Source organism: Cuculus canorus, chromosome 14 (assembly GCF_017976375.1).
Source record: "Cuculus canorus isolate bCucCan1 chromosome 14, bCucCan1.pri, whole genome shotgun sequence".
Classification (NCBI taxonomy): domain Eukaryota; kingdom Metazoa; phylum Chordata; class Aves; order Cuculiformes; family Cuculidae; genus Cuculus; species Cuculus canorus.
In genome coordinates, this window is record NC_071414.1 from 20,299,075 (window position 1) to 20,320,701 (window position 21,627).

The window sequence follows — 21,627 nt, forward strand, 5'->3', positions numbered from 1 at the left end:
CCAGCGCCGCAGCTCTGGACACCTTTAAGCTGCCCGCTCCCTGACAATGTTTTGTTAGCACCAGTCTAGCCAGTAATTGTATTCCTGCAGTTTAGCTTGAGATGCAGGGTGTAAATAGCACCAACAAGAATTCCTAGAAATAAAGTTAATACTTGTAATCATCATAATTACAGCAAGCACCTTTTTGTGGCTATTTTATGAAAGGACACTAGTAAAACATCTTATTTGAAGCACTAATATATTTTGTAAAATGCATTTTTCATTTCATGAAATCATTTTACCTTCATTAATTACTTATTTAAGTCTGGTGTTAACAGAAATAAGTTCGTTAAAGCCACATAAAGCCAAGAAGGAATTAGGAATTAATTACAGACAAGGCAAAGGAAGGTCTGTTGTTTGAGATGCGAGGCTTTTCTTGGCTTTAACACTTAGGTTTGTGCCCATTTTATGACATCCCTGGTGTTTAGAGAAGGCAGCAAAATGTTTCCGGCTTCGGCTAAAGTTGAATTACGCATAGAAATTACAACACTGCCACTTTCTATGGGCATGTGTGCACACTCTGTGGGCTTTAAACCTCACTTTAAGGAGTGAGGAGGAGGGAAATGTGAAAACAATCCGTGCTTTAAGATGATAATGCTTGAGAAACGCCTGTACCTCTCCTGTGTGAGAGCAATCCCTGCTCATCCTGGAGCCAGGCACGTTGCCTCACACAAGTGGGTGAGAATCTCAAAGTTTTGCAATTCGTTAATGTCAGCAGTAAATCATGATTAATTCCTCTGGCAGTCACAGTGGTAAAAAACACTGTCACCACATGCCCTTCGCTATTAATACTGTGTGATCAGCATTTCCAAGAAACACTGTTTGAACACTGCCCATATGCAAAACTCAGGGCCCAGCCCTGCTCTCAATAAACCCAATGGTTGAAAAGCCAGGCTTTTTTCTGTAGAAGAAGAATCAAACCATGGACGCTTTGGCCTACAGAGAGGTGACTGGGTGGATCTCTCTGCTGGGAAAGTCACCATCAGTGAGGGCTTCAAGCTCACGCCCTGAGCCGCAGGGATCTGACACCTGCTGTGGGATGCACCCAGGCGTGCCAGCGCGGTGCGATAAAGGGAGATGTGCCCCAGTGTCTCCTCTAATTTAGAGTTCCATTTATTACACTGCTGCTGAGAGTCCACCAGCTCTCCTTACACCTCTGCAAGCCAAAGGCTTTGACAAGACACGAAACTTTTGGTGACGTATGGGCTCAGTAACCTGTTGTTTAAGCAACGTGTTTTCCAAACCAGCTTTAGCTTCTTTTGCTGTCAGCTTTACATCAGTAGTTTTGCATCCAGGATTTGTCACGGAGAACATGTCAGGGAAATGACGGAGCCACAAGTCTTTAAAAATCACCTGTAACGTCATCTAAAATCTGTCTCCAGCTGTACTGCCAGATAGGGAAAGTGGAGAAAGGGAAAACTGAGCAGTCATCAGGCTGTGCCAGGCGTAACTTCTGAAACGTGCCATCATGTCTCCCTTCTCTCTCTTACAGCCAAACACCACTGCAAGACAACTCCTGCAAACCAGCAAAAGCCAGTGGTCCCCTCAGTTTAAGTGCACGTCCCTACGAACGGCATCTCCCAAAGCAAAAGGCGTGGATTCGCTGCCGTTCCCCAAGGTGCCCGACTCCAGGCGGAAGAGCCTGCGGCAGTTCTCCATCACCACTGCCCTGAACACCCTCAACAGGATGGTCCATGCACCCGCTGAGCGGCAGGCACTGGAGATCAGCTCCCCCGTGCTCATCAGTTCCAGCAACCCCACCGTGGCCACCCAGAGCAGCGAGAAGGAGGAGTTTCCCTACAGCACCCCTCTCCAGGTAAGGTGTGGGCGCTGCAGGAGCGGTACGAGGACAAATGCAAATCCTGGGTAGAAACACTCGACGCGCAGGTGGGAATTCAGAAAGCTACAGCACAAACATGCAAAGACAAAACGCTCGTGCTAACAGTGTCAGTGAGACAAGCCATCCACATCAGACCGCCCAGGATTCTTTCCACTCCTCTTGCATTGGAAAGGTCTGTCTTCAGAGCTCAAGGGCCTAAGGGAACTCACAAAAAGAGAAATTAAGTTATCAGAGTGACTAAGCCTGCATAGCACATCCCCATTCTGATTTCTGCCCTTCTGCAGTGAGCTCCAGGTGCAGAAAACAGAGAACCTACCTTGTAAAGTATAACATTTTTCATTTTAGAAGGCAGCAGGGAGCGTGAATTCCCATGGGAGCCAACTGAGCCTCAGCTCATTCACAGACACACATGTGCCCGGATTCACACTGCAAGCAAGCATCTGCTTTGCCATAGAACCACATGGATCAAAAATAGGCAGAGCTCAGCATCTGCAAATTTAAAGCTAAAACCAGCTGTCAGCCACAATTACCTTTGACCATGAGCCTCTCTGAGCTCCTCTCCTGGAACCAAGTTGCATGGCAGGACCTACAGAATCAGGCCAGGAATTCTGAGCTGATAACAGCCTGGCAAGGTTAGTGAGGAAGCTGCATCGTACGAGCAGGTCTGCTCTGCCAGTGACTGTCTTAACGGCATTTTCCTCTAACCCCCACACTTAAAAGGAAAGTAGAAACCTGTGCTTTTTATTACTTGGTGTTTCAGTTTTCCTGGTTAGTCTCAAGCACATAAGCAGTTCCCAGCATCCCCAGTGATCATCCTCAATGATACAGATCAAACTTACTTGAAAACTTGATTGATCCCAAATCCGCAGCGCAGGAGAAGCCCCATCTGGGTACCGCTAGATGCAACCTCTGCTCTGCCCACCGGGGCACGCATGCAGGCATTTTGGAAGCACAGAGTTCCCTTACTGTACCCTAATCCACAGGGTTTTCTCCCAAGGCAAAATGCCTGCCAGGCAGGATTCCTCACAAAACACCAGTTCAGGACTGTTAGAACATCTGCAGAAGTAACGAAGAAGCCTCCTTCTTCTTCTTCTAAGCAGGGCTGTTGAAAAGCAATCAGGGTCTTTGCCCTACTCAGAGTCAGTCCTCTGCCTGCATCCAGATGAACAGTTTCTGCCAGGGGAAGGCAATTACCTGGAGTCCTTGCCCCTCTGCAGTCTAAACCTGGGACGATGCTGAGAGAAGCTGAATTTGAGGCTGAGCGAGTAAGTACAGACTCACCTTTTGAACTATGTCTGCTCTTCATTTTGGGAGGCAAGAGAGTCTTCTTCCTTCTTTGCACTGGGACCAAAAATCTCAATGTGGAATCTTCACCAGATCATCTGAAATGGGAAATAAAAGGGTTTGTTTAGATTTATATGACATCTTTCATATTCAAGGTTGTTCTAACACTTTATAAAGCAATAAGCCAGCCCCCAGTAGTTCGGTGTCTTGTGCAATAAAACCCAGCAGGCATTTTGTACTCAGCAATAGCTTGCAAAGAGCCATGGATATTAGGCCCTGGTTTATGTGAGGGGAAATGAAACCTTACAATAGAACCATAATTCAATTGAAGTGGTATCAGGTCTCATGAACCCAATATAACTGTACAAAAAAATGTCTTAGTGTGAACTATTATCAACAGCAGCAGCAGCAGAGTGGATGTGTTAACGTGCTACCATAGAAGGGTCAGAATTCCATCTCCTCTAAACAGCAGTTTTGCTCCCAGAGGTTTGCAGGAGGATCTGTTCTGTTCATGGAGCCACAGAGGTTGCAGCTTTTCATTTCCCATCTTTGGTTTTGGTTTGCAACGACTGACGTGCAAAGTTGAGATTCTTTTGCAAGCCCAGGTTAGACCACGCTGGCCATGTCCCAGTGAACTCATTCGCCCTTCTTCCTAGTGTTGATCAGATGGGAAAGCTGCAGGGGGGAATTTATTGATAAGCCAGCCCCCATGGTCAGGGTAAAGTTGCAGGACTGAGGCATAACAGGGGAGACGAGAGCTGGTGCTATGTCAAGGGCTGGTCTGCCTTGCTCAGCAGCTCCTGGTGGGAGTTCAGCTTTGACAGCAAGTGCTGAGGTTTTGGAAAAAGAGCAGCACACCTCAAAGTGTGGTTGTTCCATGCCAAGTGATTTTATATGCACAGCATTCATGGAAGGAAAAGTTCCGAGTTTGTTGGGTTTAAACTTATCCAAAAAAAAGGAGTTTGGAAGTAATGAACAGTTGCATGGCTACTACCAACCCAGAAAAGTCAGCCCCAGAGTACAAGTGTCAGGCTGGGGATCTCCAGTTATTAGCAATGTAGTAAAGAAAAGAGTGGGTGGAATCACATCCATAATTGCTTCCATGCACTTTTATGCTCCCTAGTAAGCCTGCAGAGGCTGAGCAGCCTGGATCGTTGTGGGTGGTCACAAACATGGTGCAGCAGATGGAATCTATAGCTCAGCGCAGCCTTTCCCACTCCGGGCTGAGATCCTCACACACAGTGCAGCCAGTCCCGAGCCTGCGCTCACACTTGGCTGTGCTGCACACGGAGCAGTGCTGGCAGCTCTCGAACCAAGCAGGAGCCAGCCCCAGACAGCACGCTCTCTCCAGAGGAGCTTCTGATACCTGGTGGGCAAGGCCCAACAATTTTTAAGAATGGAGTAGATGAAGATTTAAACAGGTTAAGTGGGAATTGTCCCTTGAGAACAAGCCCAGGGTTGGATGACCTCAGCCTGTAGGCAGGGGTGGGTGTAAGGGGTGGGCTGGGCAAGGGGGGGAAGGAGGCAGGTGCCTCTTCTCCACCAAGCAGAGGGATGGCGCAGAAGGGAACAGGCTCCAGACAAAGCCACAGAGGCTGCGCAGGGTTAGCGGGTGAATCATTGGCAGGAGGAATGCACAGCGCAGCATCCACCCTCCCTGGGAGCCAGGGAAAGTCCACCTTCCCATGCAGTGCTCCATACAAAGCCCAGAGAAGTCTGAGAACGGCCACAGCCCCTGGGGATCCACACTTAAACTCTGGAGCTTTTCCCTCTCCACAAAAGGAGCTGCTCCACTCGCAGCATCCTAGCCTTTCGGTCCTTTCCACAGGAGATCCATGGAGCACTAGGAGGTGCTTCTGTCCTTTCAAACAATGACTGAGCTTCATTCCCTGTCTGAGATAAGAATGTAAGGCCCCAAGAGACCAACCTGAAGGAAAGGAGTTGTGCTGCAACCAAGTTTGACATTAGCAAGGGTCAGGATCCTGGGAGGGGGGTCCTAGCATCAGCCATCTCTCAGGGATGGGGTAGCAGAGCAACCTTAGCAACCAAACTGGAAATCCAGTGACCCTGGTACCTCCTGAGCCTTTAAATCCCTCTCCTCTGCAAGGACAGGCTTCCAGACAGATACTCAGATACTGAACATACACTGGGATCTCGTAATTTGAAAAATGAAAAAAACATGCAGTTTGAATTAAAGTGTTCCTTGCTTTTCTGGGGGGGGGGGGGTGTCAAAAAATGTGGGGACTTTCCAGCAGCCTGTAGTTAGTTGATGCTTGCCCTAAGGTCTGAGACTACAGACGTTGGAGGGGGACACCAGAGATTGTTGGCACCCCGTGAAGCAGCCTGTGTGTGACATGTCTCCCAGCGGTGTCACGTCTCCAGCAATGCTGGTGCTCCATGAGGGGAGAGGGAGCAGGAGGGGCTGCACCTTGGGCACACGCGGCAGTACAGCATGGCTTACAATGCAACAGAAGCTGAGCTGAGTGTCTGGAGGATTTCCCAAAACACCCTGTGCCTGCCTGGCATTTCCACCACGGATCAGGTCAGACTCATTTCAGCCCATAAAAGGGAATAACCGGCACCTCCTCCTGCTCGCCCTTCCCAGTCGTGGTGCCAAGGGGTTCGGGTGGAGCCAGAACCAGTTTGCAGGGCTTGTGACGGACCATGTCTGTGCGTGTGCTGTTGTGCAAGCGCGCTCAGCAGTGCTGAGCTGTGCCCGCCTGCCACCTCTGGCAGAGCACAGCTCGGGAATCTCTTCCTGGCCCCAACCGAGTTCCTTCCCCTGGGCCAGTGCCTCTTGGGCCAGGAAACATCTGGCTGAGAACTGCTGCTCCCCCTGTGCTGCGCTTCAGCAGCGTTTCTTGGTGGAAACACCTTGTACTGTTGGCCAAAATACATTAGGGGGTTGTCTGCACGGTCTTCTGATGGTTTGGGAAAGGACTAAGTGAGCTGATGACGCTGACACCCGTCACCTGGTACATATAGCTTTTCTATGTAATAAATGATTTGAAACTTGCAGGACCCAGCTCTGGAGCACCAACTGCCCCGTTGATGGCATGGGGAATCCTCCCTCCCTACACAGCACCTTCCAACGCCCTTGCCAAGGAAGCGCCCATGTCAGCAGGGCTTGGGAAGAGGAGAAATGATGGTGGTGACAAGCTAGACAGGGAGATGAGGCAAGAGAGGGATTTAAGGAGAGGCAGGAAATTAAACCCTTTGTACTTATAAGGGCTTGCAAGGTACTCACAGGAGATCAGCAAATGTGAACGCTGAAATCAGTTACACATGGCTGGAAATCATTTCATCCAATCTCTTTTCCTCTCTGTTGAAAATACAAACCAGCAGGCTCTGAAAGGATCGCTGCTTCTATGCAGAGCAGGAACAGAGAGCTGAAAAACATTAAACTTTCCATCCAGAAGTGGACATTTGAGCACAGTTCCACCAGGAAAACCAGCAAAGTATTGCCATTTTTCTCCAATGCAGGAAAAAGAAACTCCAAATCCCCAAACTTCAAAGGTTTAGATTATGAAAATTATTCAAACAGAATCATAATTTCCAATCAACTTTATTTATATGAGAGCCTGGTCTGAACTTACCTGGACTAGAAAAAGAGAAATGCAAAGGCTGTTTGAAGCTAACCCATCACTCCGGGTCCAGGGACAGAAGCTAGAGTTGCTGGGGATTTTTAATTAACTTAATTCACTGGTGAGCAATGGAGCTGGTGAGTCACTTTTTTTCCCCTTGCTAAGCCAGCGCCCCAACACCGTCCTCCAGACATGACCACCAGAAATTGGATTTGAAAGGAATAACAGATTAAAGCCCCAACAGCTTGCATCATTAGCGATCCTGTGGTCTTTGCTGGAGCCCACAGCAGCCACAGGGAAAGAGCAGAGGAGGCACTTAGACCTAAATGTCCACCAACCACTTCAGTAGTGTTTCTTAGTACATTGTACAGCAGCCGATATATACTACAGGGTTTTATCTGCACGTTCTTCAGAGGCTTTTGGAAAAGAATTAACGTTTCCCACATCCAGCAACTCTCGTACCAATTTGTTACGACTCACTCCGTCAGTCAGCTATGAAACACTAACCCACTTTACACCAGCAGCCAAGTGCAACATCTCCACACCTTGTCCTTGGCACCTGGAAGCTCCTTCAGTCTGCCGAGTACACTGGAGATGGAGCTGCAGAGGTTATCAGCCTGAGAGACGTCATCCAATTTGCCTGAGTTTAAGCCTTTGAAATTAACTGCTGAACTAATGAAATGACTAATCATAGCCCTCTCATTAGCCACGGGCAGTTTCCTTTATCCTTCAACCACACTGTCTCTCCAGCTCCCTTTCCTGGCTGCGAGAGCCTCTAACCTGCAGTGCCAGTCCTCTTACCCTGGCCCAGATAAATTGGCCAGGATGCTCAGCAAATGTTTTCTCCCAAGGCAAGCAAGCAACATCTGCTGTCTGCTGGCAGCTAATGGAGCACGGGCTCATTCCGCAGAAGCCGCTGCCACAGAGACTGTCGTAGATAAGGAAAATGAGCAGCACTACCTCTTAAGTTGACGAACCCCATCTGCAGTTAGTCCCCTCTTCACAAATTAAAATGAATCATCTTTGTGCTCAGGTTCCTCCTCCTCCATCTGGTCTTCAAACAGCCCATGGCAGAGGTTGGAGGGCAGAGGTGATATCCAACCTGGGGCCATGGAAAGGTACCCAAGCCCACATGGGGCAGAGGAATGAGAACAGCCCAGCACACTGCTTGCATCCTCACTGGGAGGTCCAAGGACTCACCTTCTCACCTTCAGTGGTGGCAGCAGGGATGGGCACTCACCCACCACAGCAGCAGGTCTGGCATGCAGCGTTCAGGGCACAGAACTACCCTGGCAGCAAAACTGGGACTGGGGTTCCTCCCTGGAACAGGAAAGACCCCCAGGAGAGGAGGAGAGAGGGGGCATTAGGGTGGCTGGTACCTCGCTTCAGATGTAAAGCGATGGTGGGGAAAGGGCCACCCCAAACCTAACGAACACATGCGAGCTCTGGTCCTTACCCAGCCCAGTCTGCACGCCACGTGCACATGGGTCTGCAGGCTCCTCAGGACGCCACAGACACAGTAAATAGCTTTAATAACAGTTATTAAAAGATCACTGGGGCAAGGACTGTATTATTTAGGGTTTAGACAATGCCAATACTCCCAGCTGGAGCTGAATGAATAACAAGTGAGACAGTAGTGCTGACACCAGCCCTTACCTGGCAGACTCAATGGTCTCCTGCTTAGCAAAGTCTGGGTTTGAAATGCTGTTCTCCCACACTTCTTTTCCCTCCTTGAAGCAGGGACCAGATACTGAGTGAATCAAAGGTCCTCACCTCATTCAGAGCCAAGCAAAATGGGGTGAGAAAACACTGGGTGCAAGAGGAAAGGCAGTGGAGCATTTCCCCTCTCGAGTGGATCGCGTATAGAGGAAACCTGCAATGGTTACAGGTTTAGGGCTCAAATTTAACACTTGGAATCGTGGTTGTTAGTTTAGGTTCATCCTGTTTCATCATTGTCCCAAGAGACTCCTCACACACCAGGTTACCCGTACCAGCCAGTTCCTGATGGGATAAGCACCAAACAAGCCACGTCCTGGAAAGCATCTCAGTGTTGAAGTGGACAGACCATGAGTCTTCTTCTTACTGCCTGGTTTTGTTGTTTGTCAAATGCTCCAAACTCTTCTTTCTCCTGAAACGTCTTTGTTTTTTCCTGAAGGGTGGGTGAAGCCTGTCACACATCTTTAGCTGCTCTTCCAGTGGCTAAAATAAGTCTATATTCTGATTAATTTATTGCTTTCTTTCTCTCTGCAGGTCAGCTCATCTTACTACCCCGCATCAGGATCGCTGGGGCACTCAGCAGCCGTCGTGACTCTTCCCCATCTGCAGCACCACATCCCAGCTTACCTGTACGTAAGGAAAATGAAATCTGCTGGGGGAGCTTGTAATGTTCTGTATCTTCACCCAAGGCTTCTTCAGCCAAAGGTTCTCATGAGCTGGGAGGTAAAGGCAGACCAGAGTACAGCTCTGGTCACAGACATTTATTGCAGTTGAATTCAAAGATGAAATTTAGGAAAATCAAGGGATATAGATCATTCCCTTGTCCCAAGTCCTATCTCATCTTTTGGAGTTATACTCCCAGCAGATGCTCCATCCTTGCACCTTCCTACCCCACTGAACCACTTATAGGTATATCATTCTGCCCACTTGTCAACGGCACATCTTAAGACTTTAAATATAAAGAAATTAATTACTTCTTAAGCACACAGCTACCCGTGAGCAATATCTATAAATCCAGGCTACACTCAAGGCATTTGCTGCTTTCAGGCATTAGCACGGGGCATCCAAGACCATTGCACACACTGAGGCAAATTAAACTTCTTTAAAGAACAGATAGGGAGAAGTTTTGAAAAATCCACCACTTTCTCCTGCTCCTGTTTTGCTGTGTGGTCTCATGTGGTTTAGTGGGGAGAACAAAGCTTCATTGCTTGCTCATAGTTCCAGAATCACAAGAGAGGTCTAGAGGGGATCTCAAATCAATTTCTAGTCCAGTTTCCTCGCCAGCCCTGAGCAGAGCTGTCTGCCTCCTCCTCTGTCCACTTTATCCTCAAGGGCCCCCAGCAGTGACTGGAGTCCCAGTGTTTGTCTCTGCACGGGTCTGGTCACAGAGGGACGAGGGCAGCGAGGACAATGGGGTGAACACGTGCCTCGCTGTATGTGCGGCGCTCCTCCCTGTGCCTCTGAACACCTCCAGATGATGCTTAAGGCAGGGATGCAAGGCCTCTGGCTCAGTACTTCAAAGGCAGAATGTATTCTCGATACTATTGCTCGGACGGAGCATCTACCTGCTCTCTTTCATGCTGCTTTGCCTTAGGACAGGTACATGTTAGCCCTTAATGGAACACTGTGTGAGGTGGAGCTTTCTCCTTCAGAACAACTCTTGTCGCCCTTGGCTGGCTTGGCAGGCAATTCTGGGATAGAAAACATTGATGAGATCTCCTTTGTTCTCCATTTCTGCTGGCTCTTCTTTTATTCATATTCCCTTTAGCTTGAAGTTGCAGATGGTTTCTTTCCTGTGAGTTCTCTCCACAATAACAGCAGCATCCAAACATTTGACGCAATTGCTGGTTGAAGCAGCTTCAGGAAAAAGCCACTGCTCACCCAAAGCCAGCAGATTGATTCCTCAGCACAGTCAGAGCCAGAGAGCTTTGGGATGCACCCCAGCCTGTATGGGGGCAGTTACAGCCTCCCCTCACCCCACTTTTCTCCCCAGGTGCGTGGCTCTCCATTCCTACGTGGCTCATGGACCAGACGAGCTGGAGCTGCAGAAGGGAGAAGGGGTCCGTGTCTTTGGGAAGGACCACGATGGCTGGCTGCGGGGCATGTCCCTCGTTACTGGGAGAGCGGGGATCTTCCCCAGCAACTACGTCGCTCCCCTCTTCAGGTCTGTTTTTTCTTACATGAAACAAAAACATGCAGAGAGGGAAGCAGGTAATACATAGGATCTGGGGTCTTCTCATCCACACAGAGAAATCACTGCAGGGGATTCCTGCAGCAACGACCAAGGATTCCTCGTCCAGGTGGGATGACACCTGGCAGCCCTCACTCCTTTTATTTCTCTGTGTACCAACTTGGTTGCACATACCTCCTGGGAATTACATCCTCCTCCTCCAGTGCTGTGGCAGGAAGAAGTGAAGGGTGCTGGCAGTGTTCCCTCAGAGCGGTTATGTGGTCCATGTGAGCGAACAGCACAACATCAGCCTTCACCCACTCACTCATTTTAAACCTGGGATGTCAATGAAGACAGCAGCAGCTTCTCCCATGACTGTTTAATTTGGCTCAGGAGGGAGCCAGGATGGACAGCAGCGTGTCTGTGCTCGAACTTGCCTTTTATTCCATTTGGATGATTCCAGTTTGGTTTTGCTCCTGCCAGAAGGGAAACCAAAAACTAAAGGCTCTTCTACAGTCAAAATACTGTCTTTAGAGTAGGCATTTAAGGACTGGACACCACTGATCCAGCTGAACAAACATGCATTACAAAAAGCAACAATTAAATGTACAATTTAGGAGAGACAAAACCCCTTGCTTGTGCCCTCAGTTCCCCTGAGACACACTCAGGTCAGGCAGAAAACACAGAATAGCTTAGAAATGTAGTGTTCTGTTTCTGCAAACAGAAAGGGAGGATAAGTCAAGACATCTCTTCTAGGACTGCACGTACATTAAAACCATTGAGCTCCCTGTTGAACAAACTCCTGCTCTCCTTACAAACTCCCTGTCTGGTCTGACCCTCTTTTCTTTTCTGTTTCAAACAGGAAACCTAACCTCTCTGACTCGAAGATGCCTTCCCTGTACACCTCCTGGACGCTATCGACCTCCTCACTCTCCTCTCAAGGGAGCATGTCAGAAAATGGCCCAAGACAGAGCAGAGCTCTGAAACCAGTGCTGCTGCCCGTGCCCGTCACCTCGCCAGGCAGGAGCGCGGCTGCAGCCTCAGGACAGGCATCGCTGCGGCGTGGCCGCGGCAGCACGAGGAAGAGTAAGTGCTGGGGGCGCCGGGTGTCTCTGGGAGCGAGAAGCCAGACCAGTAACCCCCAAACCACAACAGCTGCTTGCAATTAGCACAAAAAAAAAAAAAAAAAAAAAAAAAAAAAAAAAAAAAAAAAAGGAGGAGAGCATGTTGCCAGAGCCCCTGCTCTCTGGAGTGGCCCCCGGCAGGGCTGGGCTCCTGCTCAGGTGGAGTGCTCCCCAGGGCACTCTCAGCATCTCCCCACAGCGCCAGCTCCCCGCTGACACCCCAGGTCTGCAGACATGGAGTGACTGCGCTGTGACCGCTGTGAGAGGGGCTCTTGGGAAGGCTTTTTCCAAGGGGGTTCATTACAGCCAGGCTGCAGTGCCCAGGAGAGGGAGGAAAATGCAATTCATTCAGTTGAACCATAGCAAAGCCCTGTGGATGTGCCCAGGGCAGGGTTAATCCCCCTCAGGCCTGGGGCGATGCCAGCTGGCTCTCCTGTTATCAACCAGCACTGCATCTGAGCGTGGCATGGCTCACTTCTGGGACAGCAGCTCAGGATCACATCCTCAGCAGGAGCGGAACATGGCACAAAATGCATTCGTAATCCAAATGCTTAAACAATAGAAGAAGGGAGACTGTTAAATGTAAAAGCATTCTTACGTGGCAAAGCAAAGAGTAAAATGTGAACTGTACCAAGCCAATAGTACCTGTTCTAAAAGGGACCTCTGATCTTGGAAAATGTAAATCAGCAAATCCAACTCCTGAAGACCACCACATCCAGCAACACAGCACTAAAACAGCAGCTGAAACATCAATACACATATATGTGGAGAAATAATCCCTAGTCATACACAGACAACCTTGGGCCCTGCATTAGCTTTTGTTGCTCAGGAGAGAGATTTTGGAATTGTCCCAGGCAGCTCTGAGATAGCCTCAACTCCATCCTCAAAAGCAATTCAGAAAAAGGTTAATTTAGAGTATTATCAGGAATTATTAAGAAAGGTGCTCTGAGCAAGAGAGAAAAACTCAGCTGTGCCACGAGGGAAGCTCTGGCATACTCATGCTTGTATTCCTGGTAACTCAAAAAGAACACAGATAAATCAGGAGAGGCATGCAGGAGGATGGATCAAGAGAACAGAATAATTTCTATTCAGGGGAAAAAACATTCACTTGGAAATATCTGAGATGGATAATACACAAAGAGCCTGAAGGTGAGAAAGGCCACTGCACAAAAAAGCAACATCGGGAGTCACCCAGTGAAGCTGTGAAGTCAAAGCCTTGATGTAGCAGAGAGCCAGAGGGAAAATCCTCCAGAGCGGCTCTATTTTCTCCTCCTCCTCTGCAAAGATCTGGTATGTGCTTCCTGTTCACAAAAGCAGGGGGGCTGTGGGAGATCCCTCCCCAGGGTGACAGGGCCCTGGGTGAGCACCTCCCACCACCGCAGAGGAGCCCGGATCCCACACCACCGGCCCCGAGCCGTGGGGAGCATGGTCACCGCAGTCGTTTTGTCTTGGCGCAGGAGAACTCTTTGCAGAGGTGTACGCAGCGCTCCGCTGGATGCGTTCCTCCCAAGGAGGCTGGCAGTGGTTTCCTGCAGCCCATCCGTGGGGGTATGGAACACGTCTCCAAGCGTATTTGGGCAAGCAAAGTGCCTCTTCTGCACCACTCATGGTCCACACTGGTGCTGGGGCCAGCAGTGCCTGGGCAGGGGGGCGTGCGTTGGCAAGGGCCACTGTCTGCAGGTTTAGACTCGGAACTGCATTTATCTGAAGAGATGTTTTCCTGGAAAGGGCTTGTTCCCCTGAGGAGGCTCTGTTAAGAGGGGAAAAAAGAAACAAACAGCAAACCAATCTTGTGAGCAGCAAGAAACTGCAGAATAAAGTGCGTGACTTCCCGCACTGTGGACGGGAAAGCAGCTACTGGATGGAGTGGCCAAACAGGAACAACAAAGAGTGCAGGACAGTGAGGGCTGACGGGAGGGCTCGGGAGCAGGGGTCACGCTGGCAACTCATGCGTTCACTAGAGGAACCACACAGAAGGAACACCCCAGGCCCCGCAAGGAACCCATCATGGGAGGGTTCTGCTCAAGGGGATGATTCCTGCTGGTGGCAGATGTCCTGTGTCACCCAGCAGGGTCACCTCCTCCCTTCCCCATGGGGATGTGTCTGTTCCCACTCACCCATCGTGGCGCTTGCCCCACCCAGCCAATGGAGCAGCGGAGCCGCAGCTCCTCTCCCTCAGGAGCTGGGCAGGAACACCCAACTGTATCCCGCTGAGGCCGTGCAGCCCCACGTTCAGGATTAATGCATCTCAGCATTTGCAGTCCAGGAGAAGGCAGGGGAAGCTCTCAGAAACCAGATCAGTCCTTTCCAAGAAAGAATTTCTGTGGCAGGAGTTGTGCAAGTGCAGGGGGGCTGAGGGTTGCACTTTGTTGGCCTTGCCGCTGCCCAGTGGAGTGACTGCCTGCCCAGGAGAGGCAATGGAGGTGCGTAGCCTTCCTGCATAATGGTCTCACTGCGTGGGGATCCCTGCAAACTATGCTCAGTGCTGGGCTGTGACGACCACTCACTTCTACCTCTTTGCTTTCTCTGCACCATTTTGGATTCCCACTGCCTCACCTCTTTTCTGTTTCTTGTTCCCCAGATGGATCCCTGCAGAGGCCCGGGCAGGCAGGGACACTCGTGCAGGTTGCTGGCTCCCTCAGGCGTCCTCCCACGGCCGTGGTGCGACCTCAGCAGTTTCAGCTTTATCAGCACGTCAGCCTGCCGTCGCACAGCATCACCCCTGGAGCCGGCACGGCTGAGGCAGGAACGAGGCCAAACTTCTCCCATGACACTTCACCAGTGCTCATGGCCAGAGGAGGGGAAAGCAGAACTCCTTCCGTGTGCAGCTCGGTGATCCTGGATGCCAAAGACCCTCTAGCAAAGAGCGAGGCAGCTCCAAAGCCACCCGCATCTGCCCCACCATCCATCCTAGTCAAACCGGACACCTCCCGCAACACCACTGAGAAGGTACGGCTGGTGGTTACCTGCTATGCCAGAGGGTCCCCCAGACCTTCGGGACTGACATTCCACGTCAGCCCAACACTGACCAGGGCCAAACACCCCAAGCGCTTCACTCCATTCTCGACAGGTTTTCTTCTGATAGAAATCACAGGGATCGGTACCCACATTAGGAAATCGGGTATTTGCATTACTGACAGCACTGTTCAGGTTAAGACCTTTAGAAAGGTGAGATGCTGCAGAGGCTCTGTCCAGGCAAACCAGTGTTCCATCACAATCAAATTTTGTGTCTTTTCTGAGGTCTCAAATCAGGCAAAAATCCCACCGAGGTCCCTGGGAGTCTGGAAGCAAATAAGCAAATGTTATGGACCTGGGTGTTAGACCTTATGCCAGGCTGGTCTCTACAGAGCTCCCTCATCTCCCTTGCACTGCTCTGGCTGAGCCATTTAGAATGGAAATGCCTTTCCTCTCTGGCAGCCAGAGGGAAATTTCATAAAGTTATTCTGCAAATTGGCCTGGTGACAGATTTCCCTCCCTGTGGCACCAAACAGTGAATGGCTCCAGCAGACTCTGAAGTCTAACTGAGCTCCTAGGAAGAGCATCACCAGCTGGAGAGAGACCACGAGCTCTCCCTGAGGGTCTCAACAGGACAGGCCACCCTCTTCCCGCTGCCCTGCCACCTACCTGTCCCCTCTGCTCTTCCACTGGCGGGGTAATGTCTCTTCCAGATTCTCCCAGGTCTCTCTGGCAGCGATGGCCCTGCTGCGTGAGCTGGTCCATTCCCTGGTGCTCTGCCCCTGCTATCGGCTGCCCATCCCACTGGGCTCCACAACAGATGTCCTGTGCCCCAGGAAGGAGTTGGCCTCCTCCTCAGCTCACCCCTCGGTGCTCCAGGGCTGATCACAGCGCCAAAGGCAGCTGGCTGCTTTTCCCACTGTGACTCTGCTCCTTTCTTGTTGCAGCAAGTGAAGACCGTAAGGTTCCAGAACCACAGCCCCCCGCCACCCAAGCGGCACAGCCTGCAACCTTCGCCAAGCCTGCCACGTGGCAGGATGGAGCCCGCAGCTGCGGTGGAAGCTCTCCTGGCACAAGGCAGCCTGCCAGGTCCCGAGTTGGCAGTGCTCTACTCGCCCAGGATCACCTCCAGCCCCCTGCCCCAGCGACCAGCACTGCACTCAAAGGCGCTGTCGCTGGACCTCTCAGGGCAGCTGACTTTCCCTGTCAAGAAGAACTACAGCAGCATTTCTGCAAACTGAGAGGGTAACTCCTCTGCTTGCTTTCCTCCACACGCCTGCCCCTCTCCTTCATCCTATGAGAGGCAAGAGCCCCAGACCACCATGCCAGCCCCCTCTGCTCCCCACCCCACAGCCAGGGGAGTGTTCTCCATGCCACCAGCACCCTCAGGACCTGTGAGCCTGAGGCTTGGAGAAGCTCCCAAGGGAGCAGGATGGGACAGGACAGCATCCGTCCCTGCCCAGATGGATGGATCCCTGGCCCCTTCTGCACCGTCCGTGGCTGGAGGAGCCCTGGGGCTGCTGCAAGCATCAGAGAGATGCGAGTGGGTTTGTGGAATCCACAAACCTGATGTTCCTTGGTGCCGTGCAAGGCTGCCTGTAAGGTACCAGAGGAGGAGCAGGAGGGGAAGAAAGTGTGCAGGGATCAGAAATAGTTAAGCTTGTTTTGATCTCCTCACTGCTGCAGGAAAGCCCACAGAGATCAAAACACCGTTTCATTACCTTCCTGCTTCTGCAGGATAAAGAAACCATAAATCAAACTCAGTCAGTTCCCAGCTGACAGCCGGGTTGCCTTTGGAGGGGCTTCACTCCGATTTTCTGCTAGGTTCATTAGTTGCTTGCTTTTCTGTTTGGTTTCAGTCCAGGAGGTTTAACACCAAACACAGTTTAAAAGGTGATTTGGAAAGGAAAGAGACAATGGGAAGGGATGTGCTGTTACCACAGTCCTTGAGACTCTGCAGACAGGGCTATCAAATCTCTCTTCTCCTCTTGGCTTGGTTTCCTCTAATTACCTGTCAGCTACCTCCTAACAGTCCCCGAGCTCATTCCAGCTCCTTCCCACCACCCACCAGTCAGATAGGGCTTCTGTAAGAATCCTAAGTAGAACTCAGGAAGTTGTCTACATTAAGATGCATGAAACATTGCCTACGTAACAGAAAGCAGAACTCAGGGTTCGCTGTGCCACAGACCACCTCTCTGCCACAGCAGCTCCAGTTTTCAGCTGACCCCATTTCAAGCGTCCTGCTGTGAATCTGTGGAAAAGCAGGCCAAGCCGGAGAGCAGCACCCAGCTTACCAGCTGGGACCACTCTCCAGCAAACCCCTGCAAACACCTTTTGTTTTTTCACGCTTCGCTTTTATTGCCAGTTTAGACCAGCAATTCCCACCCCAGCCACAACCCCCAGCCACCAGATCTCCAAACAGCAGCAGCTGCGTTCAGTGCAGAGCTTCTGGAAAATCACATCCTTGGTTAATTGCTCACAAACCCCAGGCAATTAACTCCTCTGGCATGCAGAAACACTCTGAGCACCAGCACAGCCTCAGAGAAGGCTGTTATCTTCTGGAACTAAGGAAAAAAAGTCTTTTACTGGTCCACAGCCCCCATCCTCTTACTCTTCCAGACCTTTTCTGTTTGTGGAGCAGGAAGCTGGCGCCTGCCTGCAGGGATCTGCGGCAGCACAGAAACCACCCATGGCACAGACAAACTCTTCATCTTGTGTTCTGTGTAACTATTTAAGCTCCTACGGAAAAACCCTGACAAATTGAAAATGTAGGGTTTGCCCAGGTACAAAAGGTGGTTCAAGCTGCAAATAAGAGGTGAGCAGGACTCAGCAAGGCCACCTCAAAGGCAGCCGAACATCTTGGAGAGGACACGCCAGTTCTTTGCTGAAGATTCCTCTTATCTCTTCAAAACTAAACCAGAAAACCTCACACGTTGTCTCCGTAGCCAAGAACACCCCCACTTCCCCCAAGCACACTCAGAAATAAACAGAATCGTGTTAAGTGCGTCCAGGACCAGCCCAGGCAGTAACTTACAGTGGTGGTTTGGAGGGGAAGGTGCTGTCTGCCCACGTCAGGCTCCAGCTGTGATCGCACACCAACGAGAGGGCAGACAGCCCAGTCTGTAATCGGCTGACAGAGCATCCAGTGCATTCCAGCAGGTGACCTCCCCAGAGACCAACAGGAGATGGAGGCATGGGTGATTGGAGCCACACGAGAATTAGTTGTGCAGATGGAAATGCCAGCTTCCAAGGGAAGCTTGCAGAAAGAAGGAGCAGCAGGAAACATGAAGCCCAGCTGAATATTTGGCAGGGACATTGTGGGTGGGGAAGGAAGGGGAACTTCTGCCTTTTACTGCCTCCAAAAAGCAGCGTCCTCATCTCATGCCAACAGAACAAAGCCAAGGTGTAACAGGGCTGCCTTGGGCAGTGTTTGCTGAGCAGGGTGAAGCAGTGGAAGCTGGGCTGCACCCTAGGGAGGGAACAGGCGATCCCTGCACACACACAATGGCAGATGCCAATCCCGAGGTTTATGCTCTGCAACGAGAGGCAGCCACAAGACCTTCAGCTCCAGCAGAGTTCAGTGTCCCCAGAGAGCCAGGGAGGAGATAACGAGCCAGGGACACTGGTGGTTCCAATCTAAGATATTTCCTTGTTATTGGTGATGAACCCTGCCCTGCAAGACCCTGGTACCTGTTTCACCAGCAGCTCAGAAGGAGCATTCCTTGAGGCTGGTGGGCACATCAGTAACTGCTGGTGTTCAGGAGGGAGCTCTGTGGAATCCGCATGCAGGGACGCATTTGAAGATGAGGGGCAGAAAGAAAACAACAAACAGTAACACCAGGGGCTTCCAAGAGATGACGTCAGTCACCTTGGAAATGTAATCAACAAGTGGGGCAGGTTTACCCACGAGAGGCAAGTGTGTGAGGCCAGGCAACATGGGCGAATTCAAAGTTCAGTTTGGGGCTGCAAAATGAAAAGCTCAGAGAGCAAAGGGGAAAGGTGACTGTGGCTCCATTTCTTACACCTCAGTCCTGCCACCAAAGCCCAGACATAAGGAAAGACAGCACCTCCTTTGGAGCTTCAGGGGAGACTAAGAGCAACAGGAAAAGCCAAAGGTGCTCAGCACTTAAGACTCAGTGAACCATAAAGGTTTTCTGCATATCTGGGCTGACAACAGCTGGATACTGCTCAGATTATCAGTTCAGAATATCGCCTTCCATGGAACAAAACCACCCTCTTATCCTCTCACATCAAGATAAAGAGCAATAAGGTTTCACAGCACCTGTGCACACAGGGAAGCTTGCAGAACTGTTCAGCCCATTCTGTGATACGGAAGACTTGAGACGAATACACCAAAATGCACCACAAATCTCTCCTGTACTCGGCCCTTCACCGGCTGTGTTACAGCAGCAAGGGACAGCATTGGGCTAATGGGGACAGAGCGGGCTCTGACACTCTTGCACGTGCACACACACAGTCATGGGCAATGGCCAAGAAAGGAAGCACTGACAGAAAGCATGGTTCTGTGGTAAAAGAGCAGGCAGCTATTTTGGGACAAATCTCTCAAGTTTCTTGCACAGGATGTTTCGGTGCTTTGATGCTATGGTGATAAGTGCCCTAAATATATTCAAAATATGTAGGGAGAGAGAACTGAAAACAAGATGTATTTTAAAGCAATAGCTCTAATAAGCATCTTGTTCCCATAGACGTACCTGTCCACTGGTTCCACTCTGCAGTCCACAGGGCCCAAACACCCTCCTCTCCTCATCTTCTCTCCTCCTCTCCTGGCAACACCTGGGAGGAGGCATCTGGATTGCATCACCTCACCACGGTACATCCAAAGGAAAGGGGACTCAAACTCAGTCTTTTCTCTTCCAAAGCCCAGGCTAAAGGACAACCTGGAGCTTTGCCACAAGCCCTGAGCAAGGTGGTGCCCAACAAGTGGCCCTTGTCTACACAGAGAAGCCGGGGAAGAAATCAACTGGGTCTGTCGGGGAGCAATTCTCCAAGTGCAAAGACTAAAAACGTCAGTTCTGGAACCACTGCTCCCACACCTTCGCTCTGCAAGCAGAGTCCCCACTCCAGGTTCCTGGAGCAGGAGCAAGCTTTGTGGTTCTTGTTTCATCTCTAGTGCTGCCTGAAGCACTTTGCACCTTTCACAGAGATCTGCTTCCAACCCTGGTCAACTCTGGCTGCTGCTATCCAAGTTTTATTTTTTTAATTGGGTAGCAATGAAAACGGAGGCATCACATGCTGGCAGGAGGGTGGCAGCTTTACATGGAGGTGGGCGAGAGCTTCAAGGGTTTCTGTTCTTTCTATAAATATATTTAACTTCCCTCTTCTCTCCCCATCCTTCAGACTCTCTCCAGCCTCATTTCCCCATTGAGGAGAGGTTAGACAGCAGCACTGGGACCCTGCTTTCCCATTGCCGAGTTGGCCAGGATGGCCCATGGGGAAAGGACACTCTTTTTCCCCAGGGAAGTCTCCCCACGGTCTGGAGAGGCTGTTCCAAGTCCCAGCCCTGCTGGGCCTCCAAGTCTGCACTCTCCTGTTTCACCACAAACTAGCACAGGAAGCACAGAGTGCAAAGAAAACAACATTAGGGAAAGCAAAATACAATTGCAAGTGTCCTGCAGCACAAGATATTTCTATAATGAAAACATATTGTTTGCTGCCCTCCCAGGTGCAGGCATAGGCAGGCTGATCCAGGCTCTCTCCACCCAGAGCATCATGTTTGTCAGTGGAATGCAAGAACGCAGCTCTGGGAAAGTGCATAAAGCAGCACACATGGACGGAGGGACAGTTAATGTAAGTTCTGGAATTTGGCTTATTTTTCATCTGCTCATTCCTTATGATTAGTTAATGAATCAAGCCTGAATCAGATCATTCATCAGCTCAGCTTTAATTGCCTGCCCAGGCTGGCAGAATCCTCAGAGTGCTTAAGTAAGTAACCTGCACCCCAAGCCTGAACCACTGTCATGTTTCCTGATAAATTACAGAGGCAACAGAGGTAAGAAAACATCACATTAACTAATTCTCTCCCCATCCTTCACGTGGAAGATGCCTCCCTGCCCTAGCCAGAAGCAACTGGTCTCAGAAACACAGGAGTCTCCCAGCCCTGTCCAGACTCTCCCACTGCTTGCCACAAGGAAGATGTCAGCAGTGTTGTACAGTCTCAGGAGGGAACTCTGCAGGGCTGTTTCAGACGGCAGCTGGGCACTGCACACCAGCAGACTGCTCTCCTTGGAGCCAGAGCACTACAGCCAGCCTGGAGTCCACAGAGAGGCCCCCAGGATCAGTCCTCGCTCTGCTGCAGTCACACAAGAGGATGCAAAGCATTTAATATCACATCTGGTCAGGTGACACCAGGAACTGCCTGGCCCGCAGGGGATGGCCAGCCTAGGTTTGGTGCCGGGCAGCTCCGGACACCGGCAGAGAGGAGAGCAGCCAGGGGTGGCACAGCAGCCACCAGAGACCCTGCCTGCCCCAATCCCCATTCATCTTCCAGCTGCTGAGGCCCTGACAGACGTTCTCAAAAGGGTTTCCTGCAGCATGAGGACTCCTCTTCTTACATGGAAGTCAAAACCACCCAAACTCATCTCCTCACCTTGGCCATATGATTCCAGAGACCTGGGGCTTTAGCAAAAAAAGGTGTCCCAGCAAGGAGAAGGCAGTGGAAGGCCAGAGTGTGGAGAACACCAGATATTGCTGCTTTTACTCTCCCAACAACCCTGTTCCTTCAGACATGGTCTATTTTCCAAAACTAACATTAGAAAACTGCCTTTAAGGCCGCAGTGCGTTCAGATTACTGATCCACACTGTGTTCTCAGTGGCCAGCTGTTTTAATGCACACTTATTTCCAAGCGTCTTATTTCCTGCCTTCATCCTGTTTAATTTTTCCTAAGCCATTAAGGC

The 21,627-nt window shown here is 50.6% G+C and overlaps 1 protein-coding gene across 2 annotated transcripts in view; it reads left to right on the forward strand.

Moving 5' to 3' along the window:
• The window catches only part of SH3RF2 (SH3 domain containing ring finger 2), a 38,489-nt gene extending 17,972 nt beyond the window's left edge, over nt 1-20,517 (forward strand). The window contains exons 3-9 of one of the 2 annotated variants that reach the window (XM_054079901.1): nt 1,532-1,855; nt 8,998-9,092; nt 10,457-10,627; nt 11,496-11,719; nt 14,339-14,706; nt 15,660-15,957; nt 19,419-20,517. In XM_054079901.1, the coding sequence (XP_053935876.1) occupies nt 1,532-1,855; nt 8,998-9,092; nt 10,457-10,627; nt 11,496-11,719; nt 14,339-14,706; nt 15,660-15,953 (1,476 nt within the window). In that variant the 3' untranslated portion in view covers nt 15,954-15,957; nt 19,419-20,517. Of the gene's footprint in view, nt 1-1,531; nt 1,856-8,997; nt 9,093-10,456; nt 10,628-11,495; nt 11,720-14,338; nt 14,707-15,659 lie in introns of both variants that reach the window. The other variant, XM_054079900.1, reaches the window with a different exon arrangement.
• The last annotated feature ends 1,110 nt before the right edge of the window (nt 20,518-21,627 follow it).